At 38.2% G+C, this 22,830-nt stretch overlaps 1 protein-coding gene across 1 annotated transcript; it reads right to left on the minus strand.

Annotated features, from left to right (window-relative positions):
• Window positions 1-1,494: 1,494 nt before the first annotated feature.
• Window positions 1,495-21,318, minus strand: brsk1a (BR serine/threonine kinase 1a). Its single transcript, XM_067369305.1, has 19 exons — window positions 21,280-21,318; window positions 19,694-19,779; window positions 19,441-19,581; window positions 17,123-17,239; window positions 15,263-15,296; window positions 15,097-15,165; window positions 14,773-14,919; window positions 13,150-13,181; window positions 12,760-12,924; window positions 12,579-12,676; window positions 11,520-11,670; window positions 11,371-11,435; window positions 10,028-10,040; window positions 7,793-8,067; window positions 5,459-5,507; window positions 4,842-4,965; window positions 3,731-3,938; window positions 2,642-2,731; window positions 1,495-2,566 (listed from the first exon to the last, which is right to left on the minus strand). Exons 1-19 carry the CDS (start codon window positions 21,283-21,285, stop codon window positions 2,385-2,387), a joined length of 2,052 nt encoding a protein of 683 aa, XP_067225406.1. The 5' UTR covers window positions 21,286-21,318; the 3' UTR covers window positions 1,495-2,384.
• Window positions 21,319-22,830: the final 1,512 nt, after the last annotated feature.

The following is a 22,830-nucleotide window of genomic DNA, read 5'->3' on the forward strand; positions in this document are numbered from 1 at the left end:
AAACAATAGGCTGACATTAAGCAAATTTCTTACATTGTTATGTAGATTTGTAACAGTGCGACTGGAATTGCTGACTCATTTCAGGAATTCAGAATCGATTCTTTCATTTAGGAGACCATAACTTTATTTGTCGTGAACTTTGATCTTTAAATAGATGGCTGATTATGATTTCACCTTTTTAACTTTAGTTAGTGTGTAATGTTGCTGTTTGAGCATAAACAACATCTGCAAAGTTACGACGCTAAAAGTTTGTTGCAAAGGGAGATATTTTCTTTTGAATTGACTGTTTAAGGACCACAACAAACAGCTGGTAGGGACTACAACAAGCTTCTTTCCGGGTTAGTGACATCACTAACTCTAAAATTTACATAAACCCCGTCCCCGAAAACATGCAACAAAGGGGACGAGGCCATGTTGGGCTGCTTTAGAGAAGAGGAAGAGTTGTTGTAGTCGAGTGTTGTTGCCATGCCATCATTTTACGCCGGACTGCTTCACAAACGAGGGTCAATTCAACGCTGGATTTGCACAAAAGATTAACATGAAGACACATGCTAGTGGATGAGTTGAATCAACTCCACAGCAACTACATCAATTTATCCAATATCCATTCAGAAACGTCCAGTTGCATTCTAAAGTTGTAACTTCTTCCTGAGTCTCTCCATCAGTGTCGACTCCGGTTTGAACAATGTAAGGCTGAACACCGTTACTGACAATCAACATTTTGACTGCGTGAGATTCTCCAGCTTTGTTGTTGTTGAGCAACCGTTAAAGCTCCGCCCTCTTCTGGAAAGGGGGCTGGGAACAGCAGCTCATTTGCATTTAAAGGGACACACACAAAAACGACGTGTTTTTACTCACACCCAAATAGGGGCAAATTTAACAAGCTATAATAAATGATCTGTGGGGGATTTTGAGCTGAAACTTCACAGACACATTCTGGGGACACCAGAGACTTATATTCCATCTTGTGAAAAGGGGCACTATAGGTCCCCTTTAAAATTTTGCAGACCTTTTACATTTATAACCAGCTATATTACACATCTCATGAAAGGTGATATTCAAAAAAGCATAATAGGGGCACTTCTTTGAAAGGTTTTTTATGGTATCACTGTCTTTTGAGATCTTTATTTTTAAGAGTGCAGATAATTATTGTATTCTCCCAAAATATGTATTTTTAATACCCCAAACATTCCATTCTTTCATAAACACCGATATGTACACCTAATGGCCACTCCTTTTCAATCCCTAGAATAATATACAAACTAATTATTTTCGATAAATCAAAATTCATTAGTAAAATAGTCAATGACATTCACTTGGTTGGCTTCAACCAAAAGTCTTGCAGCAACAGAGAATTGGGATGTACGTCCTTTTCGCATTTTGGAGAGTTTCCCGTTCCCTTCAGCATTTAAAAGAGAAACTTTATAGTTGAACTCTTGTTGGAGACAACAGTCATGGGAATCCTCCATTAGTCAGACGCTCTCTCGTATGTTTGAGCTGCCAAAAGGGTGAATCGAGGCCAGATTTAGATGTGTAAATGCACGCAGAATTGTTTTACAATCACATTTAGTCATTAGGGGTGAAGCTTGCTGTGAGGGTTGATGTTATTTAGCATGCAGTATTTCTGTGGAGAGTGAAAAAGAAGTTGTCTATAGATAATGACAAAGGGCTGGTGAGCAACGGTACTATTTACGGTCATAGAATCATCATGAGTCTGTCCGCTCAAGGAGGTAATCATGTTTTAAAAGATTCAGCGTGTGCAGCTTTGTTAAACTGAATCTTTTGTAGCTTATTGATTTTTATTGCATATGACTGAGCAGACTCTTGGTGCTGATAGCTTTTGGATCTGGATCTCTAAATATTTTTTTTTTTTTTTAAACATGATCTGGAGGATAAAAATTCAGACTAATTGGACTAAGATCTCTGTTGCTCTAATTACTCGATTGCTGAAACAGATAGCAGGACTGTAAGGAACAGATGGTGTGCTACCCACAACCGGAACCTTTCATGAATGCCATTACAAACTCTAAAGACTCAAGCTTTGCACATTACATCCAAATCACATGAGAGAAAATACAGCATAAATCAAAGCATTGTCCAGGATGACAAATTAAACCAATTTCAGAGGTGTTCCTCGGATCCCAGAAGTTTATGTTGAGTTATTGTTCAGTGGAGATGATTCTTGCTTCATTGCATCCCATGTTCTTGCACTGTTCGTGTATCAGTATTTGGTTTCATTAGGCTTTCAAAAAGCTCCTTTAAAAACACATTTTACCATCATGCTGTTCTGAGGTGAGAAGGGGAAAAGAAAAAGTAGTTTTGTCTCATATCATGGCTCATCATATCTTGATGGATAGCTGATTATTCACAATATTTTTTCTCGTTCAGGGCTGTGATTGTGTTCCACTGGAGGAAAGCAGGCGGGTTCTTTCTTTTCCCGACCCCCTGCGCTGGAGTAAAACCCCGGCCTCGCCGCGCTCCACCCATTCGCAGCGATCGCCTCCGCCCTCTGAGCGCCGGGAGTTTTGTCTGGTTGGTGTTCTTGGAGGGCGACTGTTCTTCTCATCTGGCATAGGGCAAAAAAAGGCTACGGAGGAGTGGAAACAGGCTGTAATAATTCATTATATGAATCCGTTCTTACCTGAAAGAGTTTGCGCCATGGGCTGATCATGAGCACCGAGCAACTGGGCTTGAATCGTTTCAACAACTCTTCTAAATCTGCGACTTGGACCTAAAAATACAAATTCACACACACTCATAACAGAACCGTTGTGTAGTAGACCTCTGACATGATCCAGCAAAATCTCTTCTATGGGTTTGAGTGTTGTTTAGTCTAATGTAAATGTTCTAAATTGATTTTACTATCTAAAACTGAGTGATTTAAAGGATAAGTTCACTTTCAAATAAAAATTTCCTGATAATTTACTCACCCCCATGTCATCCAAGATGTCCGTGTCTTTCTTTCTTCAGTTGAAAAGAAATGAAGGTTTTTGATGAAAACATTCCATGATTATTCTCCTTATAGTGGACTTCAGTGGCCTCCAAACAGTTGAAGGTCAAAATTACAGTTTCAGTGCAGCTTCAAAGGGCTTTAAACGATACCAGACGAGGAATAAGGGTCTTGTCATTAAAAAAAAAAAAAAAAGTACACCACAAATCCTACACCTTCCCTATTCTACTTATGGAAAAAAATTAACTGGCGCCTCTTTCGTTCCGTAAGTTGAATAGGGAAGGCGTAAGACATACAGCGTAAGCTTTTTGAAGAATACGAAAGTGCGGTTTTGGCAGAAGCACTTGGAAGGCGATCATTTGTTTATATAATGCATACACATTTACATTTTTTTTTAAATGATTGATCATTTCACTAGATAAGACTCTTATTCCTCGTCTGGTATCATTTAAAGCCCTTTGAAGCTGCACTGAAACTGTAATTTTGACATTCAACCGTTTGGAGACCATTGAAGTCCACTATAAGGAGAATAATCTTGGAATGTTTTCATCAAAAATCTTAATTTCTTTTTGACTGAAGAGAGAAGGACATGAACATCTTGGATGACATGGGGGTGAGTACATTATCAGGAAATTTTTATTTGAAAGTGAACTTATCCTTTAAACACTATTTGATCTCATGTTCTGTTTCTGCACTACAAATTAAATGTTCTGATACACTTTAATGGAAGTAAGAAAATAAATCATTACAATGAATCATTTATGAAAAAGCAGTTCTTACCTGATATGAGGCTAAAAGTTACACTGTAAATTCCAAAATCCTTCTGTCCATCCCTCTCTCTCTCCCGCTCCCGCTCTCTTTCCCCCTCAGAGAAGGAGATGTCTACCTGGAATTTGACAGGCTTCTGGAAGACAGACGGACCTCCAGAAGTCTTATACTCTGCTCGGAAACTCGTCTGAGAGATCACGCTGTGACTGAGGGAGGGAATCTGAAGAGAGAAAGAAAAAACTGTTCCTTACAGCCTGGTGCAATTTCTATGTGTACATCATTGTTGTCATGTTCACCTATTATGCGTGATTTTGGAATTGTTTTTTAAAACAAGTTGCATTTTTGGAGGGCTTAATTACAAAATGCACTTGCATTTTTGGTCTGCTGTTGCTTTGTCAACATAACACAACAAAGTGTAACAAACTAAAACATTTGTTATTTTTGTAAAAGGATATAATAAAAGGATAGAATATTTTAGAGATGTTTGTTAGTTTGTTTTTTAACTTGTCGGAATGTCTTAAAAGCATTCAGATTGTGTTTGATTTTTAGTTTTTTTCTTTGGTACAGTTCAATGCTTTTGTTTGTCACAATAATGTAGCCAAACAATTGATGGTCCCTACTGACTTCCACAGTCTAGAAAAAAATACTATGCAAGTCAGTGGGTTCCATCAACTGTTTGGTTACCAACTTTCTTCAAAATATCTTCTTTTGTGTTCAGCAGAAGAAAGAAAATCATGCTGTTTTCAAGACTGATAATAAGAAATGTTTCTTGAGCAGCAAATCAGCATATTAGATTGATTACTAAAGGATCATGTGACTGAAAACTGGAGTAATGATGCTGAAAATTCAACTTTGATCACAGGCATAAATAATAAATTTAAAATTATTTTAAATTGTTACATTTCACAGCTTTATTGTTTTTACTTTATTTTTTTATCAAATAAATGCATCCTTGGTTAGCATAAGAGACATCTTTCAAAAACTTACAGACCCTCAAACTTTTGAATGGTAGTTTGTATGTGATTAATTTAGAATAATCTGATTAATCATCAAATCATGTAATACATTTTATTAAAATGTTTAATCCGTCGACAAAAAAGCACAAATCTGGTGGTAGACTCACAGAGAGGAAGGCATGGACGATATCAGCTTTAATGGAACTAAGAGGTTTGTCTCTGATGACCACAAAAATCTGCTCTTCTTTCTCCAAACTGATGAAATTCCCAAACCAGGACCTTTTAGCCAGCCTGTTGGAACACAAACACAGACAGACAGACACTTGGAAAAGCTAAAAGACTCACATTGATGCAGCAAACTGAAGAATTATAAACTATAGATCACTATTTTCAATATATTCCTCTCAATAACACAAGTCGCCGTGATATCTATTCAAAATTCGAGTGTTGACATCTGGAACATTTCATGTTTAGGACCTGCAGGATGTCACTAAAATGTTCCCTGTCGAATGTTAGATTGTTAGAAATTGATTTTTTTGTAATATTTCTTATTTAGAAGGTATGGGAATTGAATTGTATAAAGAAAAAACAGCCAAAAGCTAAATTATTACTGTTTTTTGAAGCAAAAATAACTTTTCCTAACATTATAAGTTGACCTCAGGGAATAAATTAATGTGACATAAAAATGTACAATATACAGTAAATCCTTTAAAATGGAATGCAATGCTTTCCAGATGATTCTTTGACAGACCTCTTGGCATCATACATGGCAAATGTTTCTTACTCTGGGCTGGATTCTGGTGTTAAACTGGACATGTCCTCTGAGGTTGGCACTATTGGGAAGGGAAGAGTAAGAATGAAACACAACCTGAATACAACCTGACATTGAATTAAATCTCATTATTTTACAGTTTTATATTTCTGGGGTTTTCAAACTGAGATCCAGGCACCCCCAGAGGGCCGCAAGCAGTGTTATTTTATTATCACTGATATACTATTTTAGTTTTTGTTAATATTTTGAATTACATTTTATTATTATATTTTCTTTTTTCAGTTTAATTTTAGTTAAAGTTTCAGTATTTTTTTTATTTGTGTTCTTGTCATTTTTATTAGTATTAGTATTGTTAATTTTATTTATAAGTTTTAGTTATTTCAGAACTTCAACTTAAACTAAAAAAAATAAATATTTCCTTGGCAACTAGCTGATATAAAATAAATTAATGTTTTTTTGTGCAGTCAGATCGATTATTCACGATTAATCAATTAAATCGCATATAAAATAAAGGTTTGTATATATATATATATATATATATATATATATATATATATATATATATATATATATATATATATATATATATATACACACATACCGATCAGGCATAACATTATTACCACCTTCCTAATATTGTGTTGGTCCCCCTTTTGCTGCCAAAACAGCCCTGACCCCTCGAAGCATGGACTCCTCTAGACCCCTGAAGGTGTGCTGTGGTATCTGCGCCAAGATGTTAGCAGCAGATCCTTTAAGTCCTGTAAGTTGAGGTGGAGCCTCCATGGATCGGACTTGTTTGTTCAGCACATCCTACAGATGCTCGATTGGATTGACATCTGGGGAATTTGGAGGCCAAGTCAACATCTCAAACTCATTGTTGTGCTCCTCAAACTATTCCTGAACCATTTCTGCTTTGTGTCAGAAGCATTATCCTGCTGAAAGAGGCCACAGACACCAGGGAATACTGTTTCCATGAAAGGCTGTACATGATCTTAGGTAGGTGGTACGTGTCAAAGTAACATTCACATGGATGGCAGGACTCAAGGTTTCCCAGCAGAACATTGCCCAAAGAATCACACCGCCTCCACCGGCTTGCCCGCACCCGTCCATCCACGTGATGTAAAAGAAAACGTGATTCGTCAGACCAGGCCACCTTCTTCCATTGCTCCGTGGTCCAGTTCTGATGCTCACGTGCCCACTGTTGGCTCTTTCGGTGGTGGTTAGCACGGGCACCCTGACTGGTCTATGCAGCTCCATACGCAACAAACTGTGATGCACTGTGTATTCTGACACCTTTCTATCAGAACCAGCAATAACTTCTTGAGCAATTTGGCCGCCCATGACCCTGTCGCCGGTTCACCACTGTCCTTCCTTGGACCACTTTGATAGATACTGACCACTGCAGACCGGGAACACCCCAAAAGAGATGCAGTTTTGGAGATGCCTTGATCCAGTCATCTAGCCATCACAATTTGGTCCTTGTCAAACTCACTCAAATCTTTACGCTTGCCCATTTTTCCTGCTTCTAACACATCAACTTTAAGGACAAAATGTTCACTTGGTGTCTAATATATCCACCCACTGACAGGTGCCGTGATGAAGATGTAATCAGTGTCAGTGGTCATAATGTTATGCTTAATCGGTGTGTGTATATATATATATATATATATATATATATATATATATATATATATATATGAAAACACATATATATTATATATATATAAACTTTTTCCATCCATATATCCAACGCAACTACCACTTTCAAGCCCCAGAAAGGTAGGAAAGACATCATTAAAATAATCCATGTGGTTTAACCTCAGTTTCATGAAGGGATGCGAGTGCTTTGTTTGTGAAAAAAGCATAATTTACCACATTATTTACAAAATAATAATATCCAAAGGGTATTCACGCAACAGTGTCAGCTCTCACGTGAACACAAAAGTCACATGGAGTACTTTAATGATGTCTTTCCTACCTTTCTGGACCTTAAAAGTGGTAGTTCCATTGGATCTCTAAGGAGGGACTGAAAGATCTCAGATTTCATTAAAAACATCTGCATTTGTGTTCCACAGATAAACGAAGGTCTTACGGACGTGGAACGACACGAGTAATTAATGACAGAATTTTTGGGTGAACTAACCTTTTAAGTGTATACATCTAGAAGTACTCTAATAATAGGTAGAAAAAAGATACAGTGTCAACATAATAGAAGGTAAATATAATTCAGATAGTATTTATATTTATCACCAGAAATGGATCTTTAGGGGTCCATGGCACCAAACCATTTGAAAACCCCAACTCTACTTGATTAAATACTAAAAAAGAAACAATAGCAGCACCCACCCTGCAGCTTGCGGCGGTGGAACCGCGGCGACCCCAACAGGTTGTTCTTCAATGAGTTGAGGCGTGTCCTCCAGTGGGCGGAGCTACTGGCCGCCATGCCACCGCCTCCCCCTGGACTAGAGGGTGGGGTCAAGGAGAGTGAGCCCACGCCCACATTTCCTCCCTCGGCTCGGGAGGAAGAAGAGGAAGAGGAGGAGGAGGGTGGGGTAGCGGTGGGGGGGTGGGGGTGATGCACAGGGGTACCCAGGGGGGTTGGCAGGGGAGAGCCCTGAGGGGTGACCTGAGACATGGGATACAAGCTTTTAGTCACCGACTTTAGCACTGCAGATGGAGAAGGAAAGAAGAGGAAACGGGGAATGGGTGACAAGAGGGGAGAAGGGGAGGGAGAGCGGGAAGTGGAGGCGGGCAGGGGGAGGGACTTCATGGACTGGAGTTGGGGGCGTTCAGGTGCATTTTTAGATGGAAGCGTCTGCGTTTTGGGTTCATGCGATCGATTGGGACGAGCGGCGGTGCTGCCGCTTCCCGCTTTGGTGGCGGCAACTACCTCTGGCTCGCTGAAGGTAAAGACAGGGCTCTGATGGGATGAGTAGTAGAAGAAGCGGGGTGGAGGAGTGAAGGTCGTGGCAGATGGAGAGAGAAATAGAGTGAAAATGAGCAATGGCAGGTGATACGGTTTAGTGCACAGTGATGGTGTATGGGGACGTGTGTGTGTGTGTGTGTGTGTGTCTAAGGCTGACTGATGTGCATGTTCAGATTAACTCGGTCCAGAAAATGTGAATCATAAAATGGCTAAATATTCAGCTTGTGTCATAAAGATATAAGAAACCCTTTTGGAAAAATCAAACTCAATGCATAGTTCATCCAAACATGTAAAAACTGAATGTGTAAATTTAAACTTTAAAATAAGGTCCTATTAGCTGATTAATGCATCAACTAACTATGAGCAATACATTTGTTACAGTATTTATTAATCTTTGTTAACATTAGTTAAAAAAAATACAACTGTTCATTGTTAATGTTAGCTCGGGTCCATTAAATAATATTAACAGATACAACTTTGGATTGTAATGCATTAGTAAATGTTTAAATTAACATTAACTAAGATTAATATGCTTTAGATGTTTTATGTTAACTAATGAACCCTCAGGCTTTTATTTTGGCGGAAAACTTTCAATAAGCCTTTTACATTTGTGTGACAACAGATTTACAAAAGCCTCACATTACAAATCTAGTGAAATGCTGCAATTATCTATCCACAAAAATGTTGGAGATTATGCGATTGTGAAAAAGCATGACTGTCACGTTGCATTCCTAAATGCATGTTAAACATGCAGAGATGGAGTTTGCTGCATCTATTGTGAATCGAGTACCTCTGAGATGCTAAAAAACACTGTATTTTAGCTGCTTGCATGTAAGAATATAGTGCTGTGCTTTGATCTCAAACTAACTTTACACTTTTTAAATTAAAATACACACTGCAGTGTGTCACCTCACTGTCGGAGAGAAGAGAGAGTAGCTATGTTTACATGGACACCTTTTTTTTTAAAATTGGAATGAATTCATTTTGATTGATGAATCTGAACGTAGTATTTACATAAACTCTAAATAAAGTCATTGGTTTGATGTCACAAGCTTAAAAGGGTCATATAATGCCACTTTTACAAGATGTAAAATATGTCTCTGATGTCCCCAGAGTGTGTAAGTGAAGTTTTAGCTTAAAATACCCCACAGATCATTTTTTATAGCATGTTAAATTTGTCACTTTTTGAGGGTGAGCAAAAAATGTGCCTCTTTAAATGCAAATGAGCCGCTGCTCTCAAGAAGAGGGTGGAGTTTCGAGAGCTTGTGTTAGCAGCGCCGATTACCTCACGCAGACTCACTTAAAATGTCAGAAACTGTTCAGTTGGACAATGATGGAGAGACTCAAGAAGAAATGACAACATGTAGAATGCAACGGGATGTTTCTGAACTACGGAGCCCCAGACATGACATGCAGGAAAAAAATAGTATGCTAAATCTTGCGCACAATTTATTAATTCGTCCCCTCGATTTACTAAAACGTGCGTACGATTTACTGTTTTGTTCCCTCGATTTATAAATCACGCGCAGGATTTATAAATCGAAGGAAGGAAATAGTAAATTGTGCGCTTGTCTTAGTAAATCGTGCCCATGATTTAGTAAATCGAGGGAATGAATTAGTAAGTTGTGCGCACAATTTAATTTATTTTCTTGCATGTCATGTGTGGGGCTCCGTACTGAACTTTTAGTTGATTAATTTATGTAGCTGATGTGGGATATCTTAAAGTCATTGATTGGCATATTCTCTCATGATAATGTATAAATCGCTCGTGTGGGAACTGTTGTAAGATCCTACAGAGCCAGAGAATATATGCTGCATTAAGATACAACAGGTTTAGTTTAGTTTAATTACGCTTATAACTTCTGTTGCTTTTAAGACATGCTATTGCATTCGTGGTACTGTATTGCAATAACATGGCCTCACCCCTTTGTTGCGTGTTCTCGAGGGCAGGGTTTATGTAAATTTTAGGGTTAGTGATGTCACCAACCCAGGAAGAAGCTCGTTGTAGTCCCTACCAGCTGTTTGTTGTAGTCCTTGTAGAGTTCTTTAAAAGAAAATATCTATCTTTGCTTTGAACTTTGAGCGTCGTAACTTTACAGATGTTGTTAATGGTCAAACAGCAACATTACACACTAACTAAAGTTAAAAAAATGAAATCATAATCAACCACCCCTTTAAAATCAGAACTGATTTTTTGACATAAGCACACTGCACAAATATACAGAGTTCCCACTGTTTTCACAAACAATTCTCCTGCATTGCTTCTTTTCTATGTTTTAAAGAGCAGACTTAATATTTATCTATTTTGGGTACTAATTAGGAGACGACGAGCACATGAAGCTTTGTGACATACTGCTTATATTTATCAAGCTGTAAAAACACTCCTTCCCGCGGCTAAAACAAGCCGTCATGGATGAGTCTGAAACAAGGTCTAGTGGGACGTTGTCCAGCTCCAATTCACAGATGATGAATGGAATGAAATTTTAGAATGACACGAAAGTCATTTATGACACTTTATTCAACAACAACAACAGCTTGTTCCTCACGTCATATGTCAATTACGCCATTTATACGTCATTGCACATGCACAGTACTATCTAGTTTTGGTTTTCAATTAAAAGTATTTACATGTCCTCTCGATCGGATTAAAAAAGGTTTAAACCGCCCCTTACAATCTGAATGAAATTTTAATCGGATTTGGCCAATTCATTCCGATTGACATGTGACTTTTTTATTCCGACTGTGCTACTAGTCCGATTACAATCTGATTATTAGTGTCCATGTAAACGCAGATAGTGTCTACAGAAAATTAGTATTGAAAATGTTGCAAAAATTTAAGCATCAATATATATTGTCAATATTTTTGTCAACACTGCTGCTGAGTAAATCCTTTTGTTTTCATACTGGTTTTAAACGATAAAAAGGTGAGTAAATTATGATAGAATTGTCATTTTTGGTGAACTATCCCTTTAATAGAAAAAGGTTAGCAAGCAGACACTTACCCTGGGACTACTCAGAGGACTAGAAGAAAGGCCAGTTGATGCTCCACTAACAGATCGAGATCTATGGTTAAGAGTCAGTAGAGCTAAATCAATATTTAAAAAGTTCCATATACGCATTTAAAAGTATATATGACTGTATGTGTACCTTTGGCTGTGCGAGGAGGTGTCCAACGCTCTGCGCGGGGGTGTGGGAGAGCCCTGCTCCGTCACACTCAGCACCTCCAGACTCTTCCTTTCTGGCCGGCAGCGGCCGTGACGGGTTAACATGGGTGAGTCTACACGCTTCCGTGGAGGGTCTGTATAGAAAGACAAAACGTTTGCAGTTTGCCTGTAGCTCAAACAGCAGAGTATGGCGCTAGCAACGCCAAGGCCGTGGGTTCGATTACCAGGAAAACTGATAAAATGTATACCATGAATGCAATGCACTGTAATTTTCGGAAAAGTCGCACCGGATCCAATTGCATTGTTGAAAGCAAAAAAAACAAAACATAAGTCACATTTTATCATTACATTCAGAATAATGTAAAATACTTGTAAACAAAACAAAATGTTTACAAACATTATAAACACTATAAACATTTTTCATTCCCCTCACTAAATAAAATAAACATAAACTGAGCTGTTTAACTTTTTATGTTTGGCTGACTACATTGTATTTTGATGATAAAAAGGCTGCAATGTAAAATTAGCAATGCTAAAACCAATAAGTTGTGTGCACTTTGCGTTCTTGACATTAATTACATTATTTAAAGTGTTTTGAGTTTAGAGTTGCTTAGATATTCAAATCAACAGTGGAGTTTAAAAAATATGACCGATGGGCGGACAACAAGGTTCAGGCTTTATTAAGCATATATGCGGAGGACAAAATCCAGCAGGAACTGTAAAGTCAGGCGCAGTCCTATGTCACCAGACTTATCTTCATGGTACTTTAGACCGCGATGGAAATGCAGACGGCAACAGGTCTGTGGGGAAAAAGTTCCTGGGACAAATTGTTCCAGGTAATTTCAGTGGAAACGTGGCTCTGGTTTGACATGAATACCTGTAACTTAAAATTCTGCTAATTTGTAGATCATAGAGACAGTGACTGACAGATGCTGACCGTTAGTTAAACTGTCAAAAATATAGGAATCTATAAACCATACCTACTTTATTTAACCCTTCATTTAACTGTGTTAATGAACAATCCAGGGGAAAAGACACAAACCGACGTCATTTCTGGGAGGAAGATCCTCATCCTCATAGCTGGGATAGCGCTCTTTACGGTCTAACAGGAGATAATAGATCATCTTCTCTTGGTTATCTCTAAGGAAAGGAGCAAGATAAATAATAAAAATGTTAACAATCAGTAGTTTTCTGAAGAAAATGTGCATGGTGCTTGCACTCACTCTTCACACTGCAAGTCTTGGGCCAGTTTAACCCGGTCCCTGAAACACCCCAGAGAATACATGCTGTCCAGCACATCCGGGTCCAGCTCTGTCAGAGACATGATGCGGCCCATACACACACGCCTCGGGGGCGGCTGCTCCGGACACGGCTCATTGCGTCCAGCTCTTGATCACACACAAACAAACACACATACGAATGTGAGCTGCTTGCACAAATCATCTGCGATTTTGCCAGTTGTGAAAGAGACAAGATGAAATCATTTCAATAGAAATAGAGATCTATTAAAAAAAATACAGCCATAAACAAATACATAATATGCTTTCACTACATCTTGACTACAGCGAAAGTGAGAATATAAATAATCAATAATATAAATAATCAATACTTACTGATACCAGGCATGTTTCTGAATGGCCTCTAGCTGCAGGGGAAGGACAACAGATGGTGTAATTAGTAAAATATGTTGACAGGCAGATGGTGCTATAACTCGAGTAGTGTTGTAGTGAAGATCACCTAAACAGAGTCAAGTCCAAGACCAGTGTGTGTTGAGACCATGACAAGACCAAGACTTTAAGGGGTTGAGAGAAAGACAAGACCAAGACAAGTGTGTTAAGACCAAGACTAGACCAAGACATGAGGGGTTTAGACCAAGACTTTGAGGGGTTGAGATAAAGACACAACCAAGACTTTGAGGGATTGAGACAAAGAAAAGACCAACACATTGAGGGATTGAGACAAAGACAAGACCAAGACCAGTTTGTGTTGAGACCAAGACTTTGAGGGGTTGAGACCAAGACAAGGCAAAGACCAGTGTGTGTTGAGACCAAGACAAAACCAAGACTTTAAGGGGTTGAGACAAAGACAAGACCAAGACTTTGAGAGGTTGAGAACAAGACAAAACCAATACTTTGAAGGGTTGAGACAAAGACAAGACCAAGACTTTGAGAGGCTGAGACCAAGACAAGATCAAGACCAGTGTGTGTTGAGACCAAGACAAGACCAAGACCTTGAGGGGTTGACACCAAGACAAGACCAAGACATTGAGGTGTTGAGACCAAGACAAGACCAAGACTTTGAGGGGCTAAGACAAAGACAAGACCAAGACTTTGATGGGTTGAGACTAAGACAAGGCCAAGACCAGTGTGTGTTGAGACCAAGACAACACCAAGACTTTAAGGGGTTGAGACCAAGACAAGACCAAGACTTTGAGAGGTTGAGACCAAGACAAGATCAAGACCAGTGTGTGTTGAGAACAAGACAAGACCAAGACTTTGAGGGGTTGACACCAAGACAAGACCAAGACATTGAGGTGTTGAGACCAAGACAAGACCAAGACTTTGAGGGGCTAAGACAAAGACAAGTCCAAGACATTGAGGGTTTGAGACCAAGACAAGCCCAATACCAGTATGTGTTGAGACCAAGACAAGACCAAGACTTTGAGGAGTTGAGACCAAAACAAGACAAAGACCAGTGTGTATTGAGACAGAGAGAAGACCAAGACTTTGATGGGTTGAGACCAAGACAAGGCCAAGACCAGTGTGTTGAGACCAAGACAAAACCAAGACTTTAAGGGGTTGAGACCAAGACAAGACCAAGACTTTGAGGGGTTGACACCAGGACAAGACCAAGACTTTAAAAGGTAGAGACCAAGATAAGACCAAGACCAGTGTGTATTGAGACCAAGACAAGACTAAGAATTTAATGAATCAATTTAGAAATAAATTATTGATAGCATTTGTAAGTTATTGAAAGCAGGAAGTTTAACATCCAATCACATTAATGATGTTAACAAATAAATCAGATTTAGTGATATCCTCTCATTTGTAGGCCTAGTCTTAACCGGTCTTGAGATACATTTGTGAGTCTCCTTAGTCTGAGATGGTGACACGACCAAGCCCTTCAAAAATGGTTTTGAGTCCAAGACCGGTATTGAGTACTACAACACTACATTGAAGTAAATGTACAAGTGTAACAACAAGTATGCTTATTCAGAGTACACAGTACACCCTCACCGTGAGTCTTTTTTCAGGGTTGACCTCGATCATGCCCCGCAGCAGAGCCTGGCAGTCGGGTGGGATGAAATGGGGCATGTGGAACACTCCACTCTTCACCTTCTCCAGCAGCTGCCGCAGGTTATCATGGTCGAAGGGCAGTGCGCCCTGTGGACAGCAGACAGGAAGACCCACATACATAGAGACAGATGGTAGTGACATGCAAGGAGCGTTTCAGTTATTTGCTTAACAGCCTTTGAGCTAAAGATGAGTAATAGGTGATAAGTGAGAAAAAGTAAAATGCTCTCCGAGAAGCTCTCCTTAAAGCCGAAACAATTTCCTCACCACTAACAGAGCGAAGAGAATGACTCCACAGCTCCATACATCAGCCCGTCGACCGTCATATTTCTCACCCTACAGTAGAAGCCAAAGATAGCAGTGAGGTCAAAGGTACACCTTCAAAAGAATGATGCATTAAAACATCTGTTACTTTTTGGATATATGGACCTACCCTGATAACCTCTGGACATGCATAATGAGGAGATCTGCAAATAGTTTGGGAAAACAGAGTATGGAAGGGTGTGAGAAGGTATAGATTGTTTAAAATGTTTTCATTTACAAAAACACCACCAACAACAACAAACTCTGCGGCATTTATTTAAATGGAATTAAAATTAATAATTGAGCAATAAGGAATAGGAAGTTGTGCCGAATGGTGGCTTGACAAAATGCTGCCTCTTCTTCCGAGATCAAATTTCTAAAATGAATGCAGCCTAGAGCCAGGGCTCATCTGTTTTCGTGCAGAATTAGGCTACTTTCAAACTGTTGTAAAGGTTTGATCTATTGCATAAATTGTATTTGACTAAATTGCTTGTATTGGATTATATTATATTCAACCAATGTTAAAACTGTGCTAGATGTTGTTTTGTTAAGGAGGGCCACTGGTAGGGAGACTTTTTGAGTTGTGTTTATGATAGCTAAGACATCAATTTGCATAACAGTGACTGTAAAACATGTATTTTAGGTATGGAATGGCATATTTCGAGTTTTAATATTTAGGTTATGGTCATTGGGCTACTTTTGGGCTACTTCGATTGGCCATTCAGCTAGTTTTATTACATTGATCTGGCAACCCTGCATAAAAATTAGTTTCAAGCTATGACCGCCAAATTCTGCACAGACTTTCAGGCTGTTCTGACTCAGTGTGCTAAAACATGCCAGCAATGTGTTAAGTCATGTTAGAAACATGACGGAAATGTGTTAAATCATGCTAGAAACATGCTAAAACATTCTAGCGACATTTTAAAACATGTTAACAATATGTTAAAACATGTTAGCAAAATGCTAAATCATGCTAGCAACATGCTACAAAAATGCTAGCAACATGTTATGTTAAAATTATTTTAACAGATTCTAAAAAACAGCTAAAACATACTAGAAACATGTTGAACATGTCAGCAGCATGCTAAATTACAAATGACTAAAACCTAAAACAGTCCAATAATGCGCTAAAACATATTAACAATAACTAGTAGCATGTCAAAGCATGCTAACATCTTGCATATGCTAAATCATGCTATCAGTGCCTAGCTAGCTAACTAGCTGTTTTTCTTACAGAATCTATAATCATAAAACTTATGAAAAAACTTTTAAACAAAGCTTTATCAAGCCAACTTCAAAGTTTTATTGAGGAAATCTACTTCTCTAGTTCCTAGGTTATATAAAATTAATTCATGGCCTATTATTGAATAAAATCATTTATCAAGTTCTATCCTTCTGCAAAAAGTGCAACTTAGCTAAGCGAACAAGTGTTTTTTACAGTAGCCCTAATCAATAATACTTTTAAAGGTGCATTCAGTAGTTCTTTGGCTATCGTTAGATTGTTCTTTGTGTACCTTAAGTACCACTACCACATTGTGTTCGACGCTGTACTGCCATCTATCAGCATGGATCAATTACACTAATATAAAAGTGAGTTTTACAGTGGTTTGAATGCACCTTTTTTTACACTGAAGATGTATAAATGTCATTGCATTAGATAACAAAACATTATACCAAGTAGCATTTGCATTTTGTGTTATCTTTAAGAATCTAACCCATTTTTGTGAAATATTATCTTGAAAAGTGTGCTTGTGGTCTTTTTATTATTATTTTTTTTTATATATATATTTTGTCATCTAATGCATTGACATTTTTAAGTGTGGCTTTAGTGTTCAAATTCTGTATATTGTGTAGGAACATATCTGGAAAACTTTATTGACCAAACATCATCCAGTAATAGAGTTATCCATTTCATAAACCATATATCATTACAATGTGCAATATGCAAGCAAACAGCATTATAAACCACAAGCAGATACAAAATACTCACCCACAGCTTGTCTCCAGCAGACTGTCTCCCACCTGTAGTGAGGCCATGCCAAAGTCTGCAATCCTGATATTGTTCTTCTCATCCAGCAGAAGGTTTTCTGGTTTCAGGTCTCTATGACTACAAGAGCACAGAGGACAACTGGCTCTGAACCCGTCACTCACCAACAACCCTCCACAGAAAGCATACTTTATCAAAACATTAAAGGGATAGTTCACCCAAAAATGAAAATTTGATGTTTATCTGCTTACCCCCAGTGCATCCAAGATGTAGGTGACTTTTTTTCTTCAGTCGAACGCAAATTATGATTTTTAACTGCAACCGCTGCCGTCTGTCAGTCAAATAATAGCAGTAGATGGGAACTTCAACTATAACAGTAAATAAAACTTGCTTAGACAAATCAAAATTAAAACCTGCGGCTCGTGACGACACATTAATGTCCTAAGACACGAAACGATCGGTTTGTGTGAGAAACCGAACATCATTTATATAATTTTTCCCTCTAATACACCACTATGTCCAACTTCGTTCAGCTTCCTGTTAGTGAGGTCAAAAAACGCGTTCTGTTGACGGAAGTGATGTCTCGCCCATATACTTCAATGAGCGCGAGACATCACTTCCGTTGTCAGAGCGCGATCAGACCTCACTAGCCGGAAGCTAGAGTTGGACATAGTGGTGTATTAGAGGTAAAAAATGATATAAATACTGTTCGGTTTCTCGCACAAACCGATCGTTTCGTGTCTTAGGACATCAATGTGTCGTCACGAGCCGCAGGGTTTAATTTGGACTTGTCTATGCAAGTTTTTTCGACTCTTATTGTTCAAGTTCCCAATCACTGCTATTATTTGACTGACAGATGGCAGCGGTTGCAGTTAAAAATCATAATTTGCGTTCGACTGAAGAAAAAAGTCATCTACATCTTGGATGCCCTGGGGGTAAGCAGATAAACATCAAATTTTCATTTTTGGGTGAACTATCCCTTTAATACTTCACTCGTTCATTATAGTGGCATACACCTATATCTGCTCAATTTCAAGACTAGAGCTACAACCACCACATATAAAAATAACTGTTAAATAACTAAAATTCCTCACTTAATGCTCATGTGGAAAACAAATTTTATTTTTATATTTTTCTCTTTACTTTAAAGTGCCCCTATTATGATCCAGCGTTAGTATCAGTTCTGGCAGGTCAAGCTTGCATCAGCTGACTCCTTCGGAGATTCGAGTCTCTCTCTAAACACCTTCTTTGATCAACTCTGCTCTGATTGGTTAGATGGCCCAGTCTGTTGTGATTGGTCTACTGCTTACAGTGTGTTTCGCAAACTAAAAGTCTATTACCATATATGAATTTCAGCTCCGGATCTTCTTCAGCACTTGATGTGATACGAACAGTAACAATGGTGTCGTTTATTTCCGTATCAATTCCAGTGTGAGTCCTCATCCTTTTGAAGTACACTCAAAGTGGATTTGCAGCGCTGAAAACAGCGTCTTCTCAACAAGTTGACAACACAAACCAAACTCTTCCACTCTCAGCTACAACTACAGTGTTTGAGGGCAGGTCAAAGTAGACCAGCCAATGAAGATCACAGGCTGGAATTATATGAATTTTTTACATTGTTACAGTGGTTTGTATTGCTGATGAACTGTTTCAGCCGTTCAGAATTGATTCTTTGTTTTAGGAGACAATAACTTTTTTTGTCTTGCACTTTGATCTTTAAAACTTTGCAGACCTTTTAAATTCACAAACAGCTATATTACACACCGCATGAAAGGTAATAGTCGAAAAAGAGAAATAGGGCACTTTAATTTTAGTTTTATTAATTTTTATTTAGTTTGTTGTAGACAATAACCCTGATATGGTTATCAAAATATATATTTATTTTTATTACATATTGAAGGAGCAGCATAATCTATGACAAAGTAAATAAAAAAGAAGGTTTTGGTTCAAAACAGCTTGGGGCACAAGTCCATATGCAAATACTTTTTGTGATCATATTCAAATACAATTGAAAACCTATTCAAAATAACCACCAGCAAATGGTGTATTTTCCTGTATTACTTTTAGTACAGTATGATCTTGGAGCTACAGTGTGAGCAAATCTCATTTGTGATGCAGCCAATGTGGGAACAGTTTGAACATACCTTCAACAAAGCTGAAAAATATGTTCATTATTTTCATGAACTAAATCAGCTAACAAAATATTAGCAGAAAAAAAAAAGAATGGCCTTTTATGCCAGGGCCTGTTGTATGTTCTTGTTCTTATTTACATTATTTTATTTAAAATTTTGTATATGTGAGTATGCACATTTATGCCTTACCATATGGAGTGACTATGACAGAAGTCCAAAGCAGATATGATCTGTCTGAAGAACTTTCGTGCCTCTTTAGGCGTCAGTCTGCCCTTCTTCACCAAATAGTCAAACAGCTCTCCACCAGAAACATGCTCCAATACCAAATACCTGCATGAATGTGCAGTGAAAGAGTGGAATAAATGTTTTAAGAATGGACAAATGACAAGAATAAGTGAAGAGTGAAGCCTATAAGAATTCATGTGGAAGGGTTCTAACTCACAGGTATTTGTTATTCTCATAAACATCATGGAGTTTCAACACGTGTGGATGTTCAATCAGCTTTAAAATAGCAATTTCTCTCTCCACCTGGTTGAATGAAAAAAGATTATATTTGCCACTCTTTCTTTATAATATAGCAAATTGCAAAGCACTATAAGTAGTTTTTCATTAGCAAGAACATACAAAAAGTAGTATGGTGTTCCCATGTTTTGATACATGTACCATAGTAATATCATGTTATTTGGCCTTGGCATGACATGTAAATACCATAGTACCTGAATATGGCAGAGTAATTATAATTAACTTAAACTAAAACCATAAACGTTACTTGAAATAAAATAATCATTAACTGAAATAAAATAAATAAAAAAAAAACCTTTCATTTATTTTTTTCATCACATTTCAAATTTTCATTAAGCTTAACTTGATGTACTAAAATAAGTAAAACTGAAATAAAAAATATAGACATTTAAAAAAAGCTAATAAAATAGAAAACTAAATTACTAAAACTTTAACTAAACTAAAAATGAAAAACTATTTCAAATGATTAATAAAAACTATAATAGTATCTCAATTATACAAAAATAACACTGGAATTTGGTAACCATGCAGTATCTGATACCATCACTGTACCATGGTAACACATAATACTTTGAAAGGATTAGTTCTCTTCAGAATTAAAATTTCCTGATCATTTACTTCACATGCAAGATGTTTATGTCTGAATTAAGGTTTTTGAGGAAAACACTCCAGGATTTTTTTTCCATATAGTGGACTTCAACAGATTGAAGGTCCAAATTGCAGTTTCAAAGGGCTCTACACGATCCCAGACGAGGAATAAGGGTCTTATCTAGCGAAATAATCAGTCATTTTCTTAAAAAAAATAGAAAAATATATACTTTTTAACAGCTAATGCTCATCTTGCACTGCTCTGAGATGTGCCATGCATTACGTAATCACGTTGGAAAGGTAATGCGTGATGTAGGCGGAAGTACAGAAGTACACTGTCTACAAAGCAAAAATGCGCAAAGTCAAACACCCTTTACAAAAAAAAAAGGTAAAACAACGATGTTGGATGATTTTGAAGTTGGGGGAGAAAATGAGATGGTGTTTTTCGCCCTACCGCGGTACTTCCGCCTTTCCAACATGATTACGTAATGCAGAGCTAGTGCAAAACGAGCATTTGTGGTTAAAAAAGTATATATTTTTTAGAAAATGACCAATTGTTTCGCTAGATAGGTCCCTTATTCCTCGGCTGGGATCGTGTAGATCCTTTGAAGCTGCACTGAAACTGACATTTGGACCTCCAACCCGTTGGTAACTACTGAAGTTCACTATATGGAGAAAAATCCTGAAATGTTTTCCTCATTTCTTTTCGACTGTAGAAAGAAAGATATAAACATCTTGGGGGTGAGTAAATTATCAGGAAATTTGAATTCTGAAGTGAACTAATCCTTTAACAGAATATTATCATTTCATTTGAATATGAATTTCATTATTATTAGCGACTCTGTGACACTTTACGGCATGTTACACGTGTGACACAAAACTACAGCAATAAAAAGTACGTTATTATTGTTTCCTCACCTTCATCAACACAGATTCTGAGAGTTTTTCTCTGTTGACTATTTTGATGGCTACTTTTTGACCAGTGATGCAATGAATCCCAAGCTTCACCAGACCTATTTACATTCACAAGACAATTCATTCATCTGATTTGAAAACAGACAATTTAACATACATAAACGACGTCTCCTTACCTGTCTGGCCCTTCCCGAGAGTCTTTTCTAGTCGATACGGCCCCACATACTGAGCTGCCAGGGTCACTGACAGTTCCTTAGACATAGTGGCGGCCTGGCTCCTGTTAAACTTGCTACTGCATGCAATTTTATCACAGCCTACTGTTTCTAAGCTGGGTTTTTCTACAATAGTCTTGCAGGGGTCTGCAACAACCCGGAAATATATCCATGCTGAGCTTGGGTCTCCCTAAAATCTGGCTCGGCAACAGTCACACGGGCCTGTTAATTATTCTGAAATCTCTCTGACTTGTATTGTGAGTCATGTAGACGAGTGGAAAGATACAGATGGCAATGCAAAGATACAGTTAGGTCCATAGAAGCAGGCTAAATCAAAGTCACCCTTCTCAGACTTTTAATTCACAGCGCATGCCATTACAGAGAGCCAGGTGCAGTATTGATAAGATCCTGTTAGTAGCTCCTTATGACCAGTGCTTCTAGATGTATCTATCACCTCATAACAAACACCATTTAGAAACTCCTCTTTACTAGTGTATGTAAAACATATAAGTGGACACAAGCCTTCAGTACACTTGTGCTAGGCCCAAATCACAGGTACAGCAACCATAATCTTACCATGTACTGTTAAACAAACAGGTAAATCTAATCCCGTTTCATATGTAGTAACACTGCCCAAAACTCAAGTCCGATCGTGTATGTCACAGTAAGGAGATCCAGGTTTGGCTGCTTCCTCTCGCATCACTGTAGCGGATCTAGCAGATCTGTTTCATCTCTGCTGCTGATGTTGAGCTCCATCCTGCCGCACGGACCGCAGCATCCTCATCCTTCTCTTCTCCGCCGTGTCCTCTCCCGCCGGTCCCGCGCACGCTCGCATCCGCTGTGCACTTTTGGGGATGGGATTTGATGTTTTTGATGCTGATTTATACGTTGCGCACTGATCGCTGATATCTTGTCCGTCTTGACGGTTTATTTGCGTTGAAAAGCGTTATTTTCTCCGATCTGGTTCCTCGCATCAGCATCCGGGTCCCACACCCTCCTCCTCCTCATCATCATCAACCCTCCCTCCTAACACACTCCCCCACTGCACCTCTCGCTACAGATCTGTCCCTTACCACGGCGGTACAGTCATGGTTCAGTGGTAATACACTCTTAAAGTAAAAGGTTCTTGGGATTTTTTTTTGGAAATATTCTTTTTTAAAAATGGTTCTTTTAAGAACTGTACAGATTCAATGCGAAAATCCCATTATGGAACCTTTATTTTTAAGAGTGTATATTGATACTTTATATGCTGGCGCGTTAATGCCTGCTCTTTTTTTAACTAACGTTACCTTTTTTTTTTTTTAGCAGACGCTTTTATCCAAAGCGACTTACATGAGAGCAA

Source organism: Chanodichthys erythropterus, chromosome 19 (genome assembly GCF_024489055.1).
Source record: "Chanodichthys erythropterus isolate Z2021 chromosome 19, ASM2448905v1, whole genome shotgun sequence".
Lineage (NCBI taxonomy): Eukaryota > Metazoa > Chordata > Actinopteri > Cypriniformes > Xenocyprididae > Chanodichthys > Chanodichthys erythropterus.